Source organism: Equus asinus, chromosome 3, assembly GCF_041296235.1.
Source record: "Equus asinus isolate D_3611 breed Donkey chromosome 3, EquAss-T2T_v2, whole genome shotgun sequence".
In the NCBI taxonomy this organism is placed as follows: domain Eukaryota; kingdom Metazoa; phylum Chordata; class Mammalia; order Perissodactyla; family Equidae; genus Equus; species Equus asinus.
The window spans coordinates 123,789,874-123,813,504 of NC_091792.1; the positions used below are offsets into that span (position 1 = coordinate 123,789,874).

The 23,631-nt window shown below is 37.5% G+C and overlaps 1 protein-coding gene across 1 annotated transcript; it reads left to right on the plus strand.

Annotated features, from left to right (window-relative positions):
* The first annotated feature begins 2,106 nt into the window (after positions 1–2,106).
* COMMD8 (COMM domain containing 8) lies at positions 2,107–15,935 on the plus strand. The gene is made up of 5 exons (XM_014857135.3): positions 2,107–2,258; positions 7,089–7,244; positions 10,925–11,077; positions 13,699–13,854; positions 15,005–15,935. Exons 1-5 carry the CDS (start codon positions 2,193–2,195, stop codon positions 15,023–15,025), a joined length of 552 nt encoding a protein of 183 aa, XP_014712621.3. The 5' UTR covers positions 2,107–2,192; the 3' UTR covers positions 15,026–15,935.
* Positions 15,936–23,631: the final 7,696 nt, after the last annotated feature.

The following is a 23,631-nucleotide window of genomic DNA, read 5'->3' on the forward strand; positions in this document are numbered from 1 at the left end:
AGGTAGAGGAAGACAAAGGAAAAGGACTTTGGAATAAGCGTTCAGTGAGGCAACCTCAGGCATTCCATTCCATTCTGTAGGTTTAATGATTTATGTTTGCAGGGAAGTTCAGTAAAAAATACAAAAAGAAGTTTAGCTCCAGAGTCCATGTTTTTAACCCTCATTACAAAGAAGATTTGGAAGATGGGGACCAGCCACACATAGTAAAAACAAGACTGGAAGAGACAGAAGTATGTTCTGAAAACCTCTTGGATTATACACTAAGAACATCTTACTAACCAATAGGCAAATATGAAGTGTTCTGTCACTCTTTCTCAATCTTTGTGAACTTTTTAAAAGCTCTATTTGTTACAAGTTAAACAAATTCAAATACAAATTTTGTTACCACCAGGTTCCAAAAGAAAGACCAATTCTTCATGGTACCAGTGAGGCTTGAAAGAGAAATCAGAAACTAATTCTGTGTCTTCTGACTAAATCTTGGACCCTGCTCAGTGTGACTCTTTGTCTTATTTAGTAATCTGTCATACGGCCTTAAGTCAGTCATATCACCTCAGAATGCTTTTCTTTCCTCATTAGGGCCAGTGAAGCACACAGACTGAGACACCAATTCCAAACTCAGACCAGTGACATTGCAGCTACTACCTACGTGACCTTGGACGAGGTCGATATTACTTCAGGAAGCTTGTTTTCTCATCTTTTAAAGTTGAGATAATGCCCACTACAGAAGGTTGTAGTGAGGATTAGTAAGATAAAATATGTAAATTTTTGCCATATAGTAGATGCTCGATAAATATTTTTATTCCAAATATTATAATATATAATATTTAGTTTTTTCTTAGAAAACAGACCTTACCCTCAGTAAACTTACTAAGAGACATAGATTAGGTAGACATAGATTCTCATTTATTAACTGCTATTTCTTTGGGAGCTCCTAGGCACAAAGGCAAAGTGTCTTAAGGCAATTATGTTTCAGTTGGGACAATGAGAGCTGCACATTCTATCTACATTAAGAACTAGACAGTGGTAAATATTTTAAGTGAAGGACAGCCATGAGTATTCAGAGAAGGAAGAAATTGCTTTCACCTCCACGAGGTGGGACACCGAGTAGACAAAGGGCATTTGCGCTAAATCTGGATGTCACTAAAGAGTAGTTTTTCTCTGCATAGCCAACAGACTAAAATAATTACTTTGCCCTCTGTGGGATGCTTCATCACTTTGCACTACTTTATTATTAAATTTATATCAGATTGTAATTCTTGTTTCTGTCTCCTACGAATTGTGCGCTTCTGGATGGCAGGGACTGTGTTATCACCACTGCATTTTCTAGCACTTGATTCAAGGAACAACTATAATAATGAGAGAAATCACAGAAAGGCTGTTTTGGTTTTCGGTTTAGTCCAACGTTGAGTGTGGCTCTAGAGTCTGACTGATTTTCACTTCAGGCTGTGCCTCTTACTTGGCTCGGGTAAGTGACTTTTAAGGTTGACAGATAAAATACAGGACGCCAGGTTAAATTTGAATTTCAGATAAACAACTAATAATTTGTTAGTGTAAATATGTCCCATGCAATACTCTGCCCAGTATTTGAGGCACACTCATAACAAAAGACTTACGTTATTCGTTGTTTATCTTAAGTTTCATATTTAACTGGGCGTCCCGTATTTTTACTTGCTAAATCTAACAACCTTAATGACTTCTCTACTTTTGTTACTTGGAAATGGGGAGGCAAATAATACCTTCTTCTTAGGATAATCTATATAAAGCATTTCACGCACAATAAATCCTTAATTTACCTTCCAAATCAGGACACTTTAGTAAGAGACATGCCAAACCTCCGGGACAGTGGCCCCGAGGGCACCCCAAAATATCATTACCCTTATCAGACGGCTTTCTAAAGAGTGCAGAGGAAGGTCAATAGAACTCTGAAAATTTTGCAAAATGCTTTGAGAGATTTGCAAATCTACTTTCAATAAAATAGTTTAAGAGTGTTTACATAACGTCCCACCAGGCAGAAAACGATGCTCCTTAGTTACAAGGAGAGCGCGAGCAGCGTCTCTGCGCACGCGCACAGGGGCCCCTGGGTCTCCCCGCCCTGTCCCCGCCCTTACCAGCGAGAGTCACGTGGGCGAGCCATCTCGAAGGAGGAGCGGCCCGGGTCTTGTCACGTGACTCCGGCTCTGCTTAGCACAGGGATGGAGCCGGAAGAGGGGACGCCCTTGTGGCGGCTGCAGAAGCTTCCAGCCGAGCTGGGCCCGAAGGTGAGGAGGGTGCGGTGTTGGCGGCGCGGGGCCGGGGCGCCGGGACGGCCTGGCGTGCGGGACTGGCCGGGTCAACCGGGACGCCGTGGCTGGGCTCTCTTGGGCTGGCAGGGGAAGAGAGGGGGAGGGGGCGTGATTTCGGGTGGCCGGCCCCCTGCTTCCCCTGGAGAGCCGAGGAGCCCTAGGCTTGGGGTGCCACCTCAGCCCCCCGGCTTGGAGTTGTCCCTTGAGGGGCCTTGCGCGCAGACATGCCCCTGGCCCATGCGCGGCCAGGGACCAAGGACCCTGGGCTGGGGGCGGAGCTGCCACGTAGACTTTGGAAACTTACAGCGTGGAGTCGGCGGTTTGCAGCCTCTCATTTACGTTTCATTCATTCATCCAACACTTACCTCCCGAATGCTCTCTATGCACCACGCATGGTCCTAGGTTCTGGGGACACCGTGGTGACCTAGAGAAGGATATCCTGCCCCCTTGAGGGCGACAGAAAAAAAAATTGATAAGTGCTACGAGTAACTAGGCGCCTTACTATAGGTAGGGTGGCCCAAGGGGGCCTTTCCCTCAAGAGGTTGGCACCTCAAGTCTGAGAAGGAATCTGGCTGGTGAGAATCTGAAAAAAGCAGACTCATTCGTTGGTGCAGCCAGTTTTCGTTGAAGTCTGCTGTGTGCTGAGTGCCCTGATGGGAAAAGGTAAACTGGTGAATGAGGCACAGCCTGCGCCCAGGCGGAGCTTGCTATGTAATAAGGTAACCAAACCGAGTTATCCAGGAATGAGCTTGGACAGGTAGCAGCCCACATTTGAAGGGGCAAAGGAAGGCTTTCCAGAACGGGAAAATCCCGATTTCTAGGTTGAGTCCTGAAGGCTGAGTAGGAACCAGATAGGCTAGAGGGGAGAGGGTGTTTCAGGCAGAGGAATGGCAGCTACAGAGGCTACAAGAGAGCCAGTCCCCGGGGGCTTTGAGGACCTGCTGTAATTCTGAGAGGCTGAAATACAGAGTGAGCAGCAGAGCAGGGAGACTAAAACTAGACAGCTGAGCAGGAGTCAGGTGGCTCAGTCTTTATATGTCACGCTGGTGTGTTTGACCTTAACATCAAAGGCACTGGCAGGTTAAAGTGTTGTTTCTGGCAGCAAAATTTTAGTGAGTTTGAAAGATGAAATGTGGAGACAGTAAGTACATATAATAGTATCTCGGCTGTGAACTGTGAAAGGAAGCAAACCCAATGGTTACCAAAAGAGGAAAATCTGAGAAGTGTTTTCTCCCTTGAACTTTCAAGCAAAAAACCTTAGTGCCTTAAGTATTAGACGGGAGGGAAATTTGCCTACCCCTGAAAGAAAGCAATATGGATATGCAGAACTGAGCGGCCACGTTAGCTCTGGGGGCGGTGGTTCTGTTTGCCTTCTGGCTTCAGCTTACTAACACTTTGTATTGTAAATAATATGTTAATATGTTGACTTCTGCCTCCTCTGTCCTCCAACAATTCAGGCCTCATTAAGCCTTCCTTGAACACAACTGCTTAACTGGCTGGCTTGCCTTTGGTCTCGCTCTCATTCTGAACTCCTTCGGGGTACATTGTTTTATGTCCCCAGTTCTTGAGAGTTTGTCTGGCTCAAGGTGGGTTCTTAATTAGTGTTTGTGGAAGGAAGGAATCAATGCGTACTAAACTCAGCTTTATCCCGGGGGGCGGTTATCTGGATCCTAAGCTTTGGTGGGTTGGCCTTCAGTGTCATCGATAGGCAGTTTTAAATAAGTCATATAAAAATTGACTATAGTGGAGCCATTTTAAGTGGAGTCAGAGCTGCCTTTCCAGAGAAACTGCTTTGCTGTCTGGAACCTTGAGCTGGGCCAAACCTTTGGACTGGGCCAAAATGGCAATTGTGTTACAAGCAATTGTTTGAAAAGTCAGCAGGAGAACAGACATCCTGGTCACAAAGACTGAGGATGGTGGATTTTGGAAGATAGAATCACTAGTCAATCAATGTTTAGCCAAGACTAGCTCTCTGCCTCCAACTCCAATTAAAATTCCTTGTAATACAATCTCCTTTCTTTGCTTTTATAAGCCCCTGACTTTTACTCCCTAGCAGGACACGTTTTGGGTTTCTACCTGAATCTGTATCTCCCGAATTACAATTCTAATTGCCCCAATAAATATCTGCTGTTTTAAATTGTGGTGATTTTCACCTTGGTTGATAGTGCAACTTCTGTTCCATTTACCATGGGTGAAGGGTGGGGTTGGGGGGCTTAGCCTACAGAATGGTATCAAAGGGTATGTGGTAAGTAGCTTTTTAAGTCCCTAATCTTGGCCTGCCTTTTTGCTTTATTCCCTTTATGAAGTGTGGGGGAGGTGGAAGGGAATTAACTTACTTAATTCCTACCAGGATCAAGAAAAACCATCTTACCTCTTTTCTCTGATTTTACAAATGGGGAAACAAATGTCAGCAGAGGGTTTGAGTAACTTGCCGAAGGTTGTCAAACTAGTAAGTGGCCAAGCTGGCACATGTGGTACATCTTGACTGTGAGTCTTGTGTGTTAGTCTTCTGTTCCTGTGTTCATTCTGCCTCCTGCTTAGATAAGGCCCGCAACCCTTACCGCCATGTATGTCGATGACTCCTAAATCTCTGGATCCGGCCAAAAATCTCTTCCCTGAGTGTCAGGCTTCTGCTAAGATACACCACAGGTACCTCAGATTCAGTGTGTCCTTGCCTGAGCTCCTCATCTTTTGCCCGTGAGTTACTCCTTTTGTGGCTGTAGCCTCATTTTCAGTTTGTGGCACCACCACTTACCCAGTCACTCAGCCTGAAATTCTGAGTATCATCCATGCTCCCTCCTCCTTTTCATGTCTCTTTTACTTCTCTACTGCCTCATTTTGGGCGTCCTCAACAATGTGGGCCCCCTTAATCCTGCTGGTAAACTGAAGATGGGGGCCTTTGGGCTCACCTTCTATTTCCCTTTTCTCTCCTTAGATCTCCCGACCTGTTGTCAGATTTATGGAAAAATAATGCAAATATGTGAAAAGGTTGCTTCCTTGTTGAACACAGGTTAAAGTCTAGGCTCTTTGGCATTGTGTACAAGGCCCTTTATGATTTGGCCTGTGCCCACCTCTCCATCCTTGTATCCTGTCATCCCCCAGGTTGAGCCATATGATTTCATGCGCATCCTTTGCATATGCAGTTGCTTGTGACTAGAATGCCTTTCTCCCCTGTTTGACTGGCCAACTACTCATCTTTTTAAGATAGACTTTCCCCTGCTTCCTCTCTGCTCCTTTGTACCTTCTATAAACTTGTATTCTGACTCCTATCACTCTTAAGTGCATTTATTTATTGATATGTTTGCCTTTTGCAAATGGACTAGGACTCTGGTATGGTAGGACCTTGTCTTATTTATCCTTAGTTTCCTCATCTGTAAAATGGGGATAACAGTACTTACTTCATAGGGTTGTAGTGAGGAGATCAGCAGTGTTTGGTACACAATTGGGGCTCCATAAAAAGTAGCTATTATAGTTATTTTTTGTTTATATTTCCATTAACTTGTTTAATAACTGGAATGAAGTGCTCACTGCATATTCGTAAGTGAAGAAAAAACATTTATATTCCAAAAAAGATAGCACTTTTATTTTTCTGTTTGAGTTCTGGGTTTTGTTTTAGCATGGGGACACTTTGGGAAAAGGTGGAATATATGTAGAGAATTCTGAATGAATTTCAAATTGAGAATGTTGGTGGATTTATGGTACATAAGAACTCTCTTCATATAGAGCATTAGCCGTGGTTGGAAGTGGGGTCACCAGTTGCTCCTCTCTGTGCTGATAGGTGGTGTTATAGAGGAGTTACTGCTTAAAATGGAGTAGAATATGATCCAAGGGAAACGAGTTAGAAGGCTTGCTGCTTAAAAGCATTTCCAAGTTATTTGGGTTCAAATAGTCTTCTTAGAAGACACAAATATCCCCTGAGAAAGAAAACCATATTAATCATTTGCCTAGAATAGTGCTGGCATGGTAGGTACTCAGTCAGTGTATGTTAAAGGCATGGAACATAGTGCTAGTAGGAGTAGTAATAGTGATGATGATAATAAGAAGAATGATAACAGTGGCTGGCAATGTTTAAGTGCTTTGTACCTGCCAGGAATGTGCCAAGAGATTGGCATGGATTCTTATTTAATCCTTACAGCAACGTTATGGGGGTAGGTGATATCCTCATTTTACCCATGAGGAAACAGAGGCACAGAACACTTAACGTGGTAAAGCTAGTTAAGTAGTCGAACTAGGATTCACACTGGTTAGTTTCATTCCAAAATCCAACGTCTTAATCACTATGTTCAGTTATATGTGTGTTAGGATTTCCATTGCTGATATTGAGGTAGGATAGAGAAAAAGAAATGTAAAAATGGAGAAGAAAGGTACTGTTGACTTTGTTGGAGTGGACCAAAAGAAGTATGAATGTAGTGAAAAGTGGAGGCAAGGCAAAATGAAGTTTGTAGATCTCCAGTAAAAGACTTGAGTTGTACCTTTTTTTTGGTTATTGGTATAAATATGATGTCTAAGAAATCCCAAGGTGAAACATTTATACTCACCACCTTCCTTTCAGGAACATTGGGGAAACAGTGTATCTATAAAATTATTTTCGCTTCTGAAGGTGGACAAAATTATAGAAAGTCTGGCTTTTTTTGTGACTCTTTAACTTTGAATTAATAGAATAATGTTAAAAATAGTTACATTTCGATCTCATTTGCTCTTGTGGTTAACAGGAACTTCTCCCAACAACATTTGTTTGCTCCAAGGAAGATAAAGCGGTTTAATAATTTTACTTATAATTACATTTATTTCCTTTTTTCTCTCTAGCTTCTTCACAAAATAATTGATGGCATTTGTGGCCGAACTTATCCTGTCTACCAGGATTATCAGAGTGTTTGGGAGTCAGCAGAATGGATGCATGTTCTAGAAGATATTACCAAATTTTTCAAAGCTGTAGTTGGTAAAAATTTATCTGATGAAGAGGTAACTTCACTCAAAATTTCTGTACCTTATAATAATAATAATAAAAAATAATTAGTGTTCAGATTTTTTATTAAATTGGTCTTTAGGCCCCGTATAATACAAGGGCCATTATCAGTAAGTATATATTGTATAGCAAGAAAAACTTCAAAATCCTAAGTGGAAAATCTGATAGTAGAAGTTCTGGGTGTCTGTAATTTTGTTTTTGGTTGTTTGTATTGTTTTAGTTGTGAAACATTTAAATCATATAGAAGAAAACTGAAAGTTATATAACCAACACCTCTGTTCCCGTTACCATAATTAAACAGTTGTTAACATTTTACTTTATATATGTCATGTTTGTGTGATTGTTTTAGAAACAGAGCATTACAGATCTACCTAAATACCACCGGGTACGCCACCCTCCCCTAGAGATCACCCACTTGTGAACTTGGTGTGCATGTTTTGTATTCTATATTGTATGAAGGTGTACATCTTTAAGCAATGTAGACAATTATTTGAGCTGTTTAAATGTGTAACTTGTAAATGATAACAATGTATCCATTTATAATTTGTTTTTTTAAGGCAACATTGTGTTTTAGATTTACCAATGTTGATAAATGTAAATCTGGTTCATGTATTTTAACTGCTTGTATCTGATGATAGAAATTAGTGGGACTTATTTTTCTGTCCCCTACTGATGAACAGTTAGGTCATTGTTTCTTTGCTCTTTCATTATTACAAATAGCGTTGCTACAAACATTTTGTATGTGTCTCCTTGTACCCACGTGGGCCAACTTTCTCAGAGGACATCTTGAAGTGAAATTGCAGGATCATGGGGTATTGCCTTTGTACATTTGTCAGAAATCATTTGGGCGTGTTTGTGTAGGTTGCCCACTTTTTAAAAAAATGGAATTATGTGTTTTTCGTTTTGATTTGGGTGATATTCTGGATATGAGTTCTTTGTTAGATGTATGTATTTTATATCTCTTTTATTATGTCACTTGCCTTTTTACTCTGTTAATGAACAGAAGTTCTGAATTTTACTCAAGTCCAGTTTGTCAGTCTGTCTTTAATGGTTAGTGCCATTAGTGCCCTGTTTAAGAAATATTTGTGCCAAGGTCATGAAGATGTTTTTGTATGTTTTCTTCTAGAATCTTGATTGTTTTAGCTTTCAAATTTATGTCATTGATTCATTTTTGAATTAATGTTTCTATATGGAGTAGGGGTCAAGTTCAAATTTTTCCAAATGAATATCCACTTGACCTAGCACCATTTATTGAAATGACCATTCTTGCCCCATAGAATTGCTGTGCAGCCTTCATTGTAAATCAGGTGACTGTATGTATGGGTCTGTATCTGGACTCTTTATTCTGCTCCATTGGTCTGCTTTTCTATATTTGCTGATACTATACTGTCTTAGTTACTGCAGAATTAAAGCTGCATTACGTTACGTAAGTTTTGATATCTGATAGTAGAAGAACTTCAACCTTCTGCTTCTTGAGGATTGCCTTGGTTATTCTAGATCCTCTGTATTTTCACATGCATTTTAAAATCAGCTTGTCAATTACAAGCAAAAAACTTGCTGGAGTTTTGATGGGAAGTGTTAGTCAGCTTGGGCTGCGTAATAAAATATCATAAAGTGGGTAGCTTGAACAACAGGAATTAATTTCTCACAGTTCTAGAGGCCAGGGAGTCCAAGATCAAGAGGCGGGGTGATCAGTTCCATACTGAGGGCTTTTTTCCTGGCTGCAGATGGTTGCCTTGTAGCTTTGTCCTCACATGGCCCCAGGGAGAGAGACAGAGAGCAAACTCTCCGGTGTCGCTTATAAGGGCACTAATACCATCATGAGAGCCCCATCCTCGTGACCTCATTTAAACATAATTACCTCTCAAAGGTCTCATTTCCAAGTATCTTGGGGGTTGGGGTTTTAACATATGAATTTTGAGGGGACACGGTTGAGTCCATAGCATGGGGATTGAACTGAATCTCTAGATCATTTTGGGGAGAATTGACATCTTAACAATATTGAGCCTTCTTATCAATGAACATGGTATAACCTTCCATTTATTTAGAATGGCTTCAGTTTCTCTCTAATGTTTTGTAGCTTTCAGTGTAGAGGCCTTGCAAATATTTTTTTAGATTTATTTCTAAGTAACTGATGTTTCTGATGTTCTTTAATTTTGTTCTCTGATTGTTTATTGCTAGTGTGTAGAAACAAAGTTGATTTTTATATACTACTCTGTGTCCAACAATCTTTCTAAATTTACTTACTATATCTAATAGTTTATAAAATTTCTTTTGGATTTTTTTGAATGCAGTAATTTTCTTTTTCAATTTTAATACCTTTAATTTCTGTTTTCTTCCCCTTATTGTACTGGCTAACGCCTTCAGGACAGTGTTGGGGAAAAAAGCAGCACCTTGTTCCTGACCTTAGGGAGAATGTGTTCACTATTTCATCATTCAGTATGTTCGCTGTGTCATTTTATAGATATCCTTTATCAGATGAAAGAAATTTCCTGCAAATCCTGCTTTGCTGAGAATTTTTATCATTACTGAGTATTGAATTTTATCAAATGCTTTTTTCCTGAATTTATTATTTTTCACCTTTATTTTGTTAATGTGGTGCCTCACATTGATTTTTGAGTGTTAAACTAACCTTACATTGCCAAAATAAATCCTACTTGGTCATGATGTATTGTCTTTTTTTATATGTCTTTTGATTTGATTTGCCAATATTTTGTTTAGGATTTTTATCTATATTTGAGTGATATTGGCCTATGATTTTTCTGTCCTATAATGTCTGTGTCAGAGTGTCAAGTTTTATTCTGGTCTCATGGAACGAATTAGGAAGTATTTTTTTTCTTTTTCTCTGGAAGAGTTTGTGTAAGATTGATTTTGTTTCTTTCTTCACTTAGTACTGTGTTACCATCTTGCTTAATTTGAAAATATTTGGAAAAATTTTTTATCTGTTATGATTTAATTACACAGTGGCCCAAAAATACAGAGTCTGGTTCCAGTTCTTTGAAATTTGTTGTGACTTGCCATATAGCTTGGGATGTGGTTCATTTTGGTGAATGTTCCATATACATTTGAAAACAATATGTGTTATACAATTGTTGGATGTAGTGTTCTGTGTGTAGATTAGGTTAAATAGAATGAAAGTGTTTTTTAATTCTATATCTACTGATTTTTTTTGTCTCTGTCACTTACTGAGAGGTTTGTTAACATCTCTAATTATGACAGTAGATTTACCCAGTTCCACCAAGTTTTGCTACTTTATATATTTTGAAGTTATGTTATTAGGTGCACACAGATTTATGGTTGTTATATATTTCTGTTGAGTCACCCTTTTGCCATCCTTCTCTATTTCTTGTAATACTTCTTGCCTTAAAGACTCTGTTGTCTGATATATTAATATAGTCATACCAGCTTTAGTGGTCCAAGGATGCACTCACTTTCATGCTGCTTCATCAGTCAGCCCTTTTCCTTTACTTTCTGTTTTGCAAAAATTTGTTAAAACCTCTTGTTTGCTGGTTGTATATTCTCATCTGTTCTTTTCATAGTTAGAGAAGTATTTCTCTTTTTTTTTTTTCATTTACTACCATTTTAAATGGTATGTGAAAGGAGAATGGAACTATGTATATTTTAAATAGGAAGGCCCTTTCCCTTATTTCCTAAACATTTATTTTTGTTTTCATAGGTATTTCAGCAATTGAGTCAGTTGAATTCATTTCATCAAGAAGCTATCATGAAATGCTTGAAAAGTAGGAAAGACGAAATCAAGCAGGCTCTGTTAGAAGAAATAGTTGATATTTCCTCTGCACAGCTACAAGATTTCGATTGGCAGTTAAAGGTGAGAATCTATTTATTTATGAATGTGTATGTTTTTTACTTCATTTTTGGGATAGAAAGAAGTATTTATTTTTTGCAATGTATATATCTAAAATTTCTGTTCTTTTGAGAATACATTGTCCCCAAAAAGTATCAAAGATAATTAAAATGACATTTTCTGCATTAATTTGGACATCAGTACACTACAAACCGTGTGTATAGACATTACAATGATAATAAGTTCAATTAAATAGAACTGTAAATGATTAAATGTCATAAGTAGTGGAGGAGTATGTGTGTATATATTCAACATTTTATGTTTGGCTAGAATTTTATAGACTTTATAGTCTTCCCAAGATTGGTAAATGTCATTCTACCTCAGGGGAAATCTATAATGTGTTATTAAAACAGCACTTAAGAAACATTTTGAAAAGAGAGTCATAATCAGTGGGGTTCATAAAGAACAATTTCACACCAACTTTCCATCCTCTGTAGGGTAGCTAGACCTAGATGAGGAGAAAACAAATGCATTGTGTTTCTTGATTTCAGCATGACCCTGGATAAAGTGGGGAAAAATGTAGAAAAATAATACAGACGGAGTCATAAGTGGATAAATAAACAAAACCAGATGAATTTGTGTTAGCTCAGAAAGAGGTCTCAGTGATTCTGGTCTTGGCCCAATCATCTTCAACATTTTTATGAGTATTATGCTTATCAAATCTGAGGGTGACACAAAACTAGAGATCTATTTAATATGTAATATAATACAGTCAAAATTTAAAATTATTTTATAGCACATTTCAGTGGTGGACCAAATAAAGCAAAATAAACTAAGCAGAGATAACCTAAGTAGAGGATTTTTCATTTAAATAAAGCAAAGGATAAATATAAAAGATATGAGAGATATGCTAATAGTAGCATATATGAGAAATATTTAGTTGTTTTGATTTACCAAAGTGTAGCTTGAGTCAGCAGTATGATTCAGTCTTATGTTTCATTGGTAGAAATTCTGTTTCAAGCAAAGGGTAGCAGTTCTAATATAGTGTGTTTTCAACTCTTAAATCTTTTTAGTTTGTTTAGTTGGTTTGATAATCCTTTTAGTTCTGGCTGCCAAACTTAAGACGTACTTAAGCAAGTTGGAGCCCAAGTGGAAAGAATGACCAGGAACTTAAAATCATGGTACGTGAAGTTGCTTTGAAACACCTGGAAGAGAGAAAACTTAGTAGAAATATAACAGTTATCTTTAAAGGACTAAAAGTCATGTAGATGAAGGATTATATATATGCTCTATGGCTTCAGGTGGTAGGACAAAGGCCTAAAGTATATGATTTGCAATAAGATGGGTTTGAATTGAACCTAGGGAAGAATTGTTGTTTTGTTTTGTTTTCTGAGGAAGATTAGCCCTGAGCTAACATCTGCTGCCTATCCTCCTCTTTTTGCTGAGGAAGACTGGCCTTGAGCTAACATCTGTGGCCATCTTCCTCTACTTTATATGTGGGACGCCTACCACAGCATGGCTTGCCTAGCGGTACCATGTCCACACCCGGGATCCGAACCACTGAACCCCAGGCCACCGAAGGGGAACATGAGAACTTAACTGCTGTGCCACTGGGCCGGCCCCAGGAAGAATTTTTTAAAAACTATGAGTATCTGAAAATTATTTTAACCTCTTCTTGAGTTACCACACTCCTCATCATTGGTGGTATTCAAGCATAGGCTGAGAAACCGTTTATTGGAAATATTGAGAAGGAGAATTATCCAAAAGGTAGACAACCCAAAGGTGATATTTCCAAATCTCAGAGATTTATGAGTTGTTTTTTTGGAGAAAGAAATCTAAGGATTTGATTCTATGGTCTGTGTACCATAAGGGAGATGCTTTGAGGTTGGTTGTTTGGGAAGGAGCCCCTTACGGTTGCCCAAGTAAATTTTTGCAAGTAGGAGTACTCCAAAGATTCAGTTATTCTTGGGTTTTCTGGCTCAGATTCCAGAAAAATTGAATTTCCCTTTGCCATCTGACAATGAATCAATAGTGCTTATTTCAAAAAGTATTAGTGTCGTAAATATTTGGTTCTTCCATTTCCTGTAGGATACTCTTTTTAGACAGAAAGTGGAAAGTGAGGTAAATATGTTGAATGTTTTTGTCAAGTGGCTCTAATTGAAGATGGCTCTGTCTTGGTTACATATTTATCAATACTTTAGTAGAGAGTTAGCTGATCATGAATGAAGCATCTTAATTTCTTAGAGTTTACCAGTGGTTTTAGTATCTTTGGAGATGGACTTCCATCCTGTAGGTATCTTTACACTTATTTAAGAATTCTCCCTGTTTCTTGCTGCATTGGACCCATTCAGTACTTCCCAGCCGTAACTCTGCTCTGGATTCCTGCTTCTCCCACAGAGTGCTGGCTGACTGTCTTTTTTCCCTAACCTACTTCCCCTCGTTTATTTACTCTCTTCTCTCTTTCTGTTCAAACATGTGTTGGTTTGGCATGGGTTTAATTTGTTTATTTCTTCTACCTTTCCCTGTACTTGATAGCAAACAGGAGTACTTTTTTTTTTTTTAATGTATTGTTAGTAAGTTCTGATGCATATTTAATATAGTCCTTTTTATTACTTATTAATTACTGTTTTCCTCATTTTAAATAGCTTGCACTTTCTAGTGACAAGATTGCTACATTACAAATGCCACTTTTAAACCTTCATCTAGATGTAAAAGAAAATGGTGAAGTCAAACCATATTCTGTTGAAATGAATAAAGAAGAGCTGCAGAATCTAATAAATTCCTTGGAAGCAGCTAATAAGGTATTTGTTTTAATTTTGTTGTACAGCTAATAAGGTATTTGTTTTAATTTTCTTGTACAGTTTAAAGTGTTTAAGTTTTGATTGACAACATCAGAGCAATGTAAGAAGAACGCGTAGTTCACTTTTATTGTTTCTCTTTTTCCTGATATTTTTTGTCAAGCACAGAAAATACTTGTAGGTGTATTCTGCATCTCTATTTTTAGATATTCAATTAATTATAACTTATTTTAGTTACTTAGTTTTGAGCATAACTTATCAAGTAGTTATTTTTGAAAAAAATAATAGTGCTTTTGAAAAAAATAAAAGTGCTGTTGTAACTGCTAGATTGTTTTTGCTCTGGTACTCATTAATGATAAAAATAAAATGTTTACCTTGAGGCTGTGAAATTAGTTGATTCTGAAGAGTTTTTATGATTTAAAATGGTTGTGACTTGAAGAAAAATGTGTCTTATTTAACTAGACAAGTAGAAAAAAATTACTTTTATAATCCTCAAAGTATGGGAGACAAAATATGGCTTGTAGTTATTATGACAAAATCAGGTTGAGACAAAATAGAATTGGTGGATGACTAAAAACTTTACATTTACAAAGGAATGGCTAAGTAACAGTAACCACTCATAGGGTTTAATTAATGAGAACAGTAGAAACTGCTGCTGTGAGAAAGAAAGAAAAATAATGATTTGTGTGTACGTACATTCCTTTCATTATTGCTAGCATTTTCTCCAGTGATCTAGTGTCAATGGTTAAAGTCAGTTATTCTTACCAGCCTCTCTTGCTACTAACCAGTCTTCTTGGGTCTGCCTCTTTTAAACCCTGGTATACTTCAGCTTCCCTCCATATTCTGCAGTTACTCAAGCCATTTTGGTGCTTTCCTGACTGGGCCACATGCCCAGTAACCAAACTGGTAGCCTGGCTTACCTTTGGCTGGGGCTAAATGTCTGACGGGGTGTGTGGAAGAGCCTGGTATAAATGACAGATGATTCTGAACCATGGCTCCTGGCAGGCACGTGCCATGAGTTACTGTGCGTTGTCCTTGCTTGTTATCAGTTCTGCAGGCCCTTCTTCAGAGATTTCAAAGCATTTCATTTAGCAGATATTGGCATCCTTCTGGTCTAACCTGATTCCTCTCTCCCCCCGCTTTATGTTTTAAGGTGGTCATGCAGTTGAAATAACTGGAAGTAGTGAATACCAACACTCAGATTCCACTGCTACAACTGATACGGCAGAGTGAATACTGTGTGTTCGGAAAACCTGTGATGTGCTGACTTATTACGCCAAGCTGAGAAAGCAGCTGCTTTGAGATCAAAGATAAAAATTTATCAGCGTATCTAAGGAACAGGAAATTACATGGTTGCCAGGAAATGCATAAAAAATGAAAAAGCTATAATAGCTGTTTATATTTTTGTAATGACTTTTGCCTCATTTATTAAATATTTGAGAAATCTTTATAGCTGTAACAGTTTTATTGAAAGCTAAAAATAGGCTCTAAAGTAATGTAAACATACAAAGCACAAATATACTTGAATATTGCTTAAAGAAGTATGTGAATAGCAAGGACATGTATTATGGATATATATGATTAATTTGTAATGTTTTTAAAAAATAGCTTTTAAAGAATGTGTAAGCTGCATATGTAACTCAGGAGATTCCATATCTTTCTCATATTCAAAGGAAAGATTATAAAATGCAAAATTTCTTAGAGAAAGAAGCTCTTCAGATATGAACAAGAAAAAATAATCAAATTTATTGGAACAGTTTTGAGTTTATGAATTTATGAATTCTAGAAACTAAATTCTTATACTTGAACACAGAAAAAAGTGAAAATAACACTGTTACTTCTGCATTTCTATGTTTGGTTGGGAGAGTGTGCTCTGATGAAAAAAGAAATGGATACCATTGTATAGTGTATATATTATTATTCAGATATTAGCCAAGAATGCATATAGGTCCATTTTTGTTATAAACTCTTAATATTGAATTTAACAGTTTTGGATGTTAACAACTTCATTGGAGAAACAAACCATTTTTAATTTCAGTTTAAAAACACATTCTGAACAAATAAAAAATGTCCTTTTATTTTTATATGTTGTTTTATTTCAGATGACTTTCTACATAACGCAACAATACATGATTAATTGGTACCTGCCCTTTGCAACTTTACAGCTCATTAGAGCATCGGGCTATTAGTTGAGGTGTCCAGAGCAGTTCATACTATTCTCATCCTGCAGATGAGGATAGGCTTACAGAGGTTAGTAAATATGTGAGTGTGGTCTAGACAGTGCTGCTCAAAGTGTATCTGTAGACTAATGCCCGCCTGTGGACTGTTTGTTATAGGTTGGTGATTAGATAAGGAGCTTATGCTTGAATGTTATTCAATGTACTGAGCAATTTTGGTTATGAAAAAAAAATCAGCTGAACTAAACGGCGTGCTTAGAGAGGTGCAGGTTCCTTCTGTCATTATGGACCAGTAACGGTTTGCAGACCAGCACTTTAAAAATACTGATCTAGAGATCCCTTTTGAGTTTCAGCCCTCCATGCAGTACTCCTTTGAGAAGGAAAAAATCTGGCTCTGCTTATTTCCCTCATCACGTGTTATCGCTGTATTAGCATATTTAACCCCTTTATTGAAATCTAATTTCAATATACTGCACTATGAACTGCACATATTTAAATCTGATAATTTGGCCACGTGTACACCTACATACACCTATGAAAGCATCACCTCAATCAAGATGATGAACATATCAGTCATTCCTGAAAGTTTCCTCCTATTCCTTTGTAATCCCTGCTCCTGCGTCTTTCCCCCGCCCAGGTAACCACTGTCTGCTTCCTGCTACTGTAGATTGTTTCACATTTTTGAGAGTTTAATATAAATGAAATCAGACACTATGTGCTCTTTTTTTTTTTTGTGATCTGGCTTTCAGCATTAGTTTGAGTTTTGTCTATGTTGTTGCATGTATCACTAGTTCATTCCTTTTTATTATTGAGAAGTATTCTGTTGTAGAGTTCTATCTTAATTTGTTTATTTATTCGCCTGTTAATGGATATTTTGGTTGTTTAAAATTTTGGGCTGTTATAATACATGGAATGCTCTACACATTCTTCTATCTGTCTTTGTATGGACATATGCTTTCTTTTGAGTAAATACTTAGGAGTGAAATGGCCGGAACATATGGTAGGTTTATATTTATCTTTTCAAGAAACTGCCAAACTGTTTTCCAAAGCAATTTTTTCATTTTCCATTCCTCCCACAGTCTATAAGAGTTCTCCCTCCACATCCTTGCCACCTTTTGGTATGGTCAGTCTTTTTAATTGCAGTTATTCTAATACATGTGTAGCGGTATATCATTGTAGTTTTGATAATATTCATTTCCCTAATGACTAATGATGTTGAGCATCTTTTCTTTTGCTTATTTTCCATCTGTGTATCTTCTCTGGTGCCTTTTTTTCTTTTGGCTGAGGATTCACCCTGAGCTAACATCCATCGCTAATCTTCCTCTTTTTTTGCTTGAGGAAGATTAGCCCTGAGCTAAAATCTGTGCCAATCCTCCTCTATTTTTCTGTATGTGAGACACCGCCACAGTGTAGCTGATGAGTGGGGTAGGTCTGCGCCCTGGATCTGGATCTGAACCCGTGAACCTGGGCCACCGAAGTGGAGCATGTGGAACTTTAACCACTCGGCCACGGGCCCATTTTTTAATTGGATTGTTTTCTTATTATTGAGTTTTGGGAGTTCTTTATATAGCCTGGATAGAAGTGTTTTTTAGATACATGCCTTGCAAGTATTTTCTTCCCAATCTATGGCTTGTCTTTTTTTTTCTTTCTTTAAATAGACTATTTTTCTAGAACAGTTTTAGATTTACAGAAAAATTGAGCAGATAGTTCAGAGAGTTCCCATATAGCCTACATCCAGGCTCCCCTATTAATAACGTCTTATATTAGTATGGTATATTTGTTATAATTAATGAGGTAGTATTGATACATGATTATTAACTAAATCCCATTGTTTATTCAGATTTCCTAAGCTTTTACTGAATGTCTTCTTTCTCTCCCAGGATTCCATCCTGGACAGTGTATTCTATTCAGTTGTCATGTATCTATATGCTTCTCTTGTTGTGATAATTTCCCATACTTTTCCTTGTTTTTGACAACCTTGACAGTTTTAAGGAGTGTGGGTGAGATATTTTGTAAGCTCTCCCTCTATTGGAATTTAATGTTTTTCTCATGTTTAAACTGGGTTATGGGTTTTTGGGAGGAATGTCACAGAGAGAAAGTGCCATTTACATTACATCATATCAAGGGTACATGCTATTAATAGGATTTATGACTTCATGTTGACCTTGATCACCTGGTTGAGGTAGCGTTTGTCAGATGTCTCCGCTGTGAAGTTGCTCCTTATTCCTCCTTTTTCCATACTGTACACTGCGGAAGGAAGTCACTATGTGCACTCCATATATAAGGAACGGCAAGTTGTGTTCCCCCTCCTTGAGGTCAGAGTATCTATAGAAATCATTTGGAATTCTTCTGCAGATTTGCTTCTACTCTCCTATTTATTAATTTATTTAATCATTTATTTATATACTATGGACTCATGGATATTTTGTACTTTGGCCAACTGGGAGCTCTTTCAGTTGGCTCCTGTGTCCATTTGACATAGCCTCTATTAATGGGGGTAGAATTGATTGATTTTTTTATTTCCTTAACTTTCTGGTAATACAAGATGTTCACGCTCATCCTGTCTGTTTCCTGCCCAGTGCTAGAGTCTGCCATTTCTCCAAGAAGCCCTGCTTCTTTTTATTGAAGAAGAGTATTGGAAAGCAATCTGGGTGTGCTTACTGCTATTGGGGTGTTCTTTCTTTTAGGCCCTCTCACCCGACAGAACAAAGAAATATATGCCTGTAAACTAACCTCTGTTTAGATACATATCTATAAGTACTTTTTATAAAATCATTTGTATCCATATTAAAGTTCCACACGAGTTGATCCTCGTCCCCAACTCTAACCCATTGCTACATGGATATTCTAGCCTATTACCCCTCCTCATCTGTAAATTCACATTCCAGCAGTGGGAAACTTGACTCCTACCATCCACTATCTTTTGACTAATTGTTCAAGTCCAGTATGCATGTGTGTGCATATATATATATGATCATATATATACGTGTATATAGCAGTATCCACATTATTAATCTTTACCTCTGTGGTACGGATGTGGGAAACAGCTTTATTTACAGTTCCTTTTGGTTTTAGTTTTACAGACTCCACTCATTTCCAAAGTTGCTTAGGTCAGTACCTTTTTCCTCCACTCCCTCAGTGAGGTGGTTTTATGCATTTATAGTACAGTTAGGTTTTTTCCCCTAGTCTGTATTCTTTGCAGGGATCCCCTCACTTCCTAAATGATTTTTAAATTTGCGTACATTAAGGTTCACTCTTTGTGTTGATCAGTTCTGATCTTTGACAAATGCCTGATGTCATGTATCCGCTGTACAGAATATTTCAACACCGTAAAAATCCCCTATGTTTTACCTATGCGTCCCTCTCCACTTTCCTCTGAACTCCAGACAGCCAGTGATTTTTCTTAATGTCTTTATAGTTTTGCCTTTTCCAGAATGTCATATAATTGGGATCCTACTGGATGTAGTCTTTTCAGACTGAATTTATCAAACAAGAGTTTGCTCCCTGATGTGCACTGAACCCAATACTATAGCACTGGCTTTTGAGGGAACGAGCTTTATTGCATGGCAGACCAGCAAGGAGACAGGAAGCAAGGCTCAAATCTGTCTTCCCTAGCTGAAGTGGGGACAGACTTAAGGAGTTGGGAGTGGAAGTGGTTATACAAAATATTAGCATCGCGGAACCTGATTGGAGGGTGGGAGTCTAACAGTCATGTAAGTCCCGTGTGCTACAAATCAAGGGACCCTTCACTTATTAGGTTCTCTGTGCTGCTTTCTCTTTATATCAAGTTCTACAGTTAGGGAACTTTTGGTTCCTAGGGGGCTTGAGGTCATCTGAGGACAAGGTTTCCATCTTCTGAGCATGCTGCTGCTACATGATTTGTAGTTTTTGCTCATTGCCCCTGCAAGGTAACTTTGATATTTCATTATTGATGCAATAGGATACGATAGGGCCAGTATGAATTGGTCTATGATGGTTATAGCCTCTTTCACTTAGCAATATACATTTAGGGTTCTTTCATGCCTTTTTGTGGCTTGATAACTCATTTCTTTTTTATCTTTGAATAATATTTCCTTATATAGATGTACCACAGTTTATGTATCCATTCACCTATTGAAGGAAATTGGTTGTTTCCACTTCTTGGCAATTATGAATAAAGCTGCAGTAAACATTCACAGGCAGGTTTTTATTTGGACACAAATTTTCAAAGGAACTGAGTAAGACCCAGGAGTGTGATTGCTGGATGGTATTGTGTGACTATGTTTAACTTTGTAAGAAACTGCCAAACTTTTTCAAAGTGGCTGTACCACTTTGCATTTCTCTCTTATTTTAATTGTGGCAAAAACATAACAAAATCTACCCTTTTAACAAATTGTTAAGTGTGCAGTACAGCAGTGTTAACTCTGTGCACACTGTTAAGCAGCTGCTCTCCACAACCTTTTCATTTTGTATGACTGAAACTCTACCCATTGAACAGAAACTCCCTATTTCTGCCTTCCCCAGCCCCTGGCAATCACCACTCTGCTTTTTGCTTTATGAGTTTGACTACTTTAGATAGTTCATATAAGTGGAATTGTGCAGTATTTGTCCTTCTGTGACTAACTTATTTCAGTTAACCATAATGTCCTCAAGGTTCATCAATGTTTTAACATATGACAGGATTTCCTTCCCTTTTTAGGGCTGAATAATATTCCATTGTATGTATGTACCACATTTTCTTTATCCATTAATCTGTCAAAGGCGATATAAGTTGTTTCTACCTCTTGGCCATTGTGACTAATGCTGCATAGGAGTGTAAAACCTCTTCAAGATCCCATTTTCAGTTCTTTTGGATAAATACCTGGAAGTGAGACTGCTGGATCATATGGTAGTTGTATTTTTAATTTTTTGAGGAACCTCCATACTGTTTTCCATAGTGCCTATACCACTTTACATTCCTGTCAACAGTGCACAAGGGTTCCAATTTCTCCATATCCTTGGCTGATACTAGTGACAACACAGATAAACTGTGTGCACAAACACTTTCCCAGGTGTTGGAAGGAGAACCTCCTTGCATGCCAGTATATGACAAAACCTTTTAAGAGTGACATTTCTGACCCTCTCTTACCCAGTTCTAGCCAGGCGCTTTCATATTCACTTTATAGTTATTGTGAATGTGTGACTATGCTGGTTTGCCTTGCTCTCATTTACTTTGTTGGTCTTCCCGTCTAAATTGTAATTTTCTCCAAGGCTGAGAAGAGAAGATGTGTTTGATATCTTTATCTTTGTCTTTTCCCATTGCTCTTGCATTCCTGTATTTAGGAAGATGTTGGCTGCTAACCTTACATTAGCTTCTTATTGTCTATAATCCTTATAGAAAATTGTAAGTATGCTACTTATATATTTGTTTCTTTTTTAATTTAAACAAAATTGGGTGGCCATTTATATCTCCCAATGTATAACACAGTCTTCTGGAATAGTAGCCCATGTAGGATGTCTCAGGAATCACTGTTAGCTCTGCAGGCCAAGACTCTGCTGATAGAGGGCTGATTCCCAGCTATTTTGCTGGATGGATGTGAAAGTTGTCCCTAGGCTGAAATTTAGACTTTTATTGAAAAGCTATTCTAACCACCAATTAATGGATAAATGAGCTTCACACCTTTATTCTGTTCATTATTTTATTGTCAACATATTCTTCCTGAAGGGAGAGAATGAGTACGGAAGTTGGAGGTCTTCAAATTAGGAAAAACTGACAAATAGGCCAACTCTAATATTTATATTTACAGTGGAGATTAAAAAAAAATCGACATAATGCACCTCACAAATGGATGCTATTAAAGTCCGTTTTAGGCATCATTTTTAAATACAAGGAGACTTCACTTCTTTTTTTCCTAATATATAAATGTTCCATACGTTCAAATGTTTGTAAGGCGTGTTATCTTAAAGAATATTTTTTAAAAAAATCAAAATGGTACAGAAATAAGCTCTTGGAAAAGTGCTGGTATTTTTTTCTCCAATTGCTGGATAATACTGCAAAGAATTTCTTCCAAATAAAGGGATTTAGCTTTGTATTAAATTTTACAATAAAAGCTCTCAAATGATAGAGTCAGAATTCTAAACATTTTTAAAGATTATAAAAAGATATGCCTGAAATCTTGCATGTTTTTAAACATTGTACAAAGTAAGCTTTTTATATGTAGGCATTTTTAATAAAAAAGGTTTTATTTATGTTTTAGGAATAAGCAAGCTAACATAAATTGTACATATTTACAGCAATAAACTACATTTCAGAAGCTGCACACGGCTTTTGTAAGTATAGCTGATGATTTTTGACACCAGCCTTCAAATGTTTTCTTTCATTTGCTGCAACATTTAAAATCTTGTAGTACCAAAGCAAAAAAAACAGCGACCTACTTTATAGCACAGCCACACTATTAACAAAAATACTGAGTGAACTACAGTCCTCTGACGGCTAGGGTATCTGTGAGTCCTGAAGTCGAGAGCACAAGCATTTCTTGTGTCCATACCTGATTGCATGTAAGTTGATTTTGCATTTTACAAGAATATACGATTACTCAACGAATGATTAAGAATAGAAAAAAGGCCATGAAGATCAAAGGGTCAGGAATCGGAGGACACCGAATAGTTTCCTATTCACTGATTCTCTGCTTAGAGTGAAATCTGTTTCTTCTTTCATGTGTATAGCTCACAGTCTATAGGTTTCATGGATTTTGTCCACAGATAGTCTTTGAGATAGTGAAGGCATGACATCTCATATGTTAAGCACGTAAAAAGGAATTAATGAAATGGCTAGAATATTTTAATCAAATCCCTAACAAAGAGTACAATCAAACACCCTGTATGAAAGTTTGATTTCAGATGTAAAGAGAAGCTACAGAAAATCACAGATGTCATCAGACAGAATAGCAGTTTCAATCAGAAAATGCAGCATATATTGATACAAAATAGAAACTTGAATTATAAAAGTAAGGAGTCCACCTTTCCTTTCTTTGCATTTTTTAAACCTGTCCCTTTTCATGAAAATTTCTATAGGTTTCCAGGAATACTAATTCTTGCCATTTGGCTTTTTCAGTGGTCTGGTAGGTGTACAAAAGCATTATCTGCTTATGTAAGAAAGCAAATGCTTGTGTCAAAAAAGCAAAAGAACATTAAAATATTGTAACTTTTTTTTTTTTTTGCAATTAAAGGAGTTCTGCCTGCTAAAAAATAAAGAGGGAGAAAGGGATTATTTTATTTACAAGAACTGTGTAATACCAATCAGGATAAGAATTAGCTACAATTATGCTTGGTAGGAGGGTAGATAGACCATTCAGCAAATTGATTAGAGGAGATTTAAAAACACAAGGAATAAAAACATTCAAACAGCTTAATGGATTTTGAGAGGCAACAGAAGGCATGAATTTCTTTCTGTATATATATATACATATATATATATATAGCACCTGCTTTTGAAAGCCCCAGCTATAGTACAGTGTGCTATGAATTAACATGGCGGGAGACTGATTTGGAAAGTTTAGCTAATTTTGGGGTTCAATCAAGTTTTAGGTGAGGTGGTAGCCAAAGAGGTGTTCCATTACTGGCAAGATAGTAATTTTCCTATTCT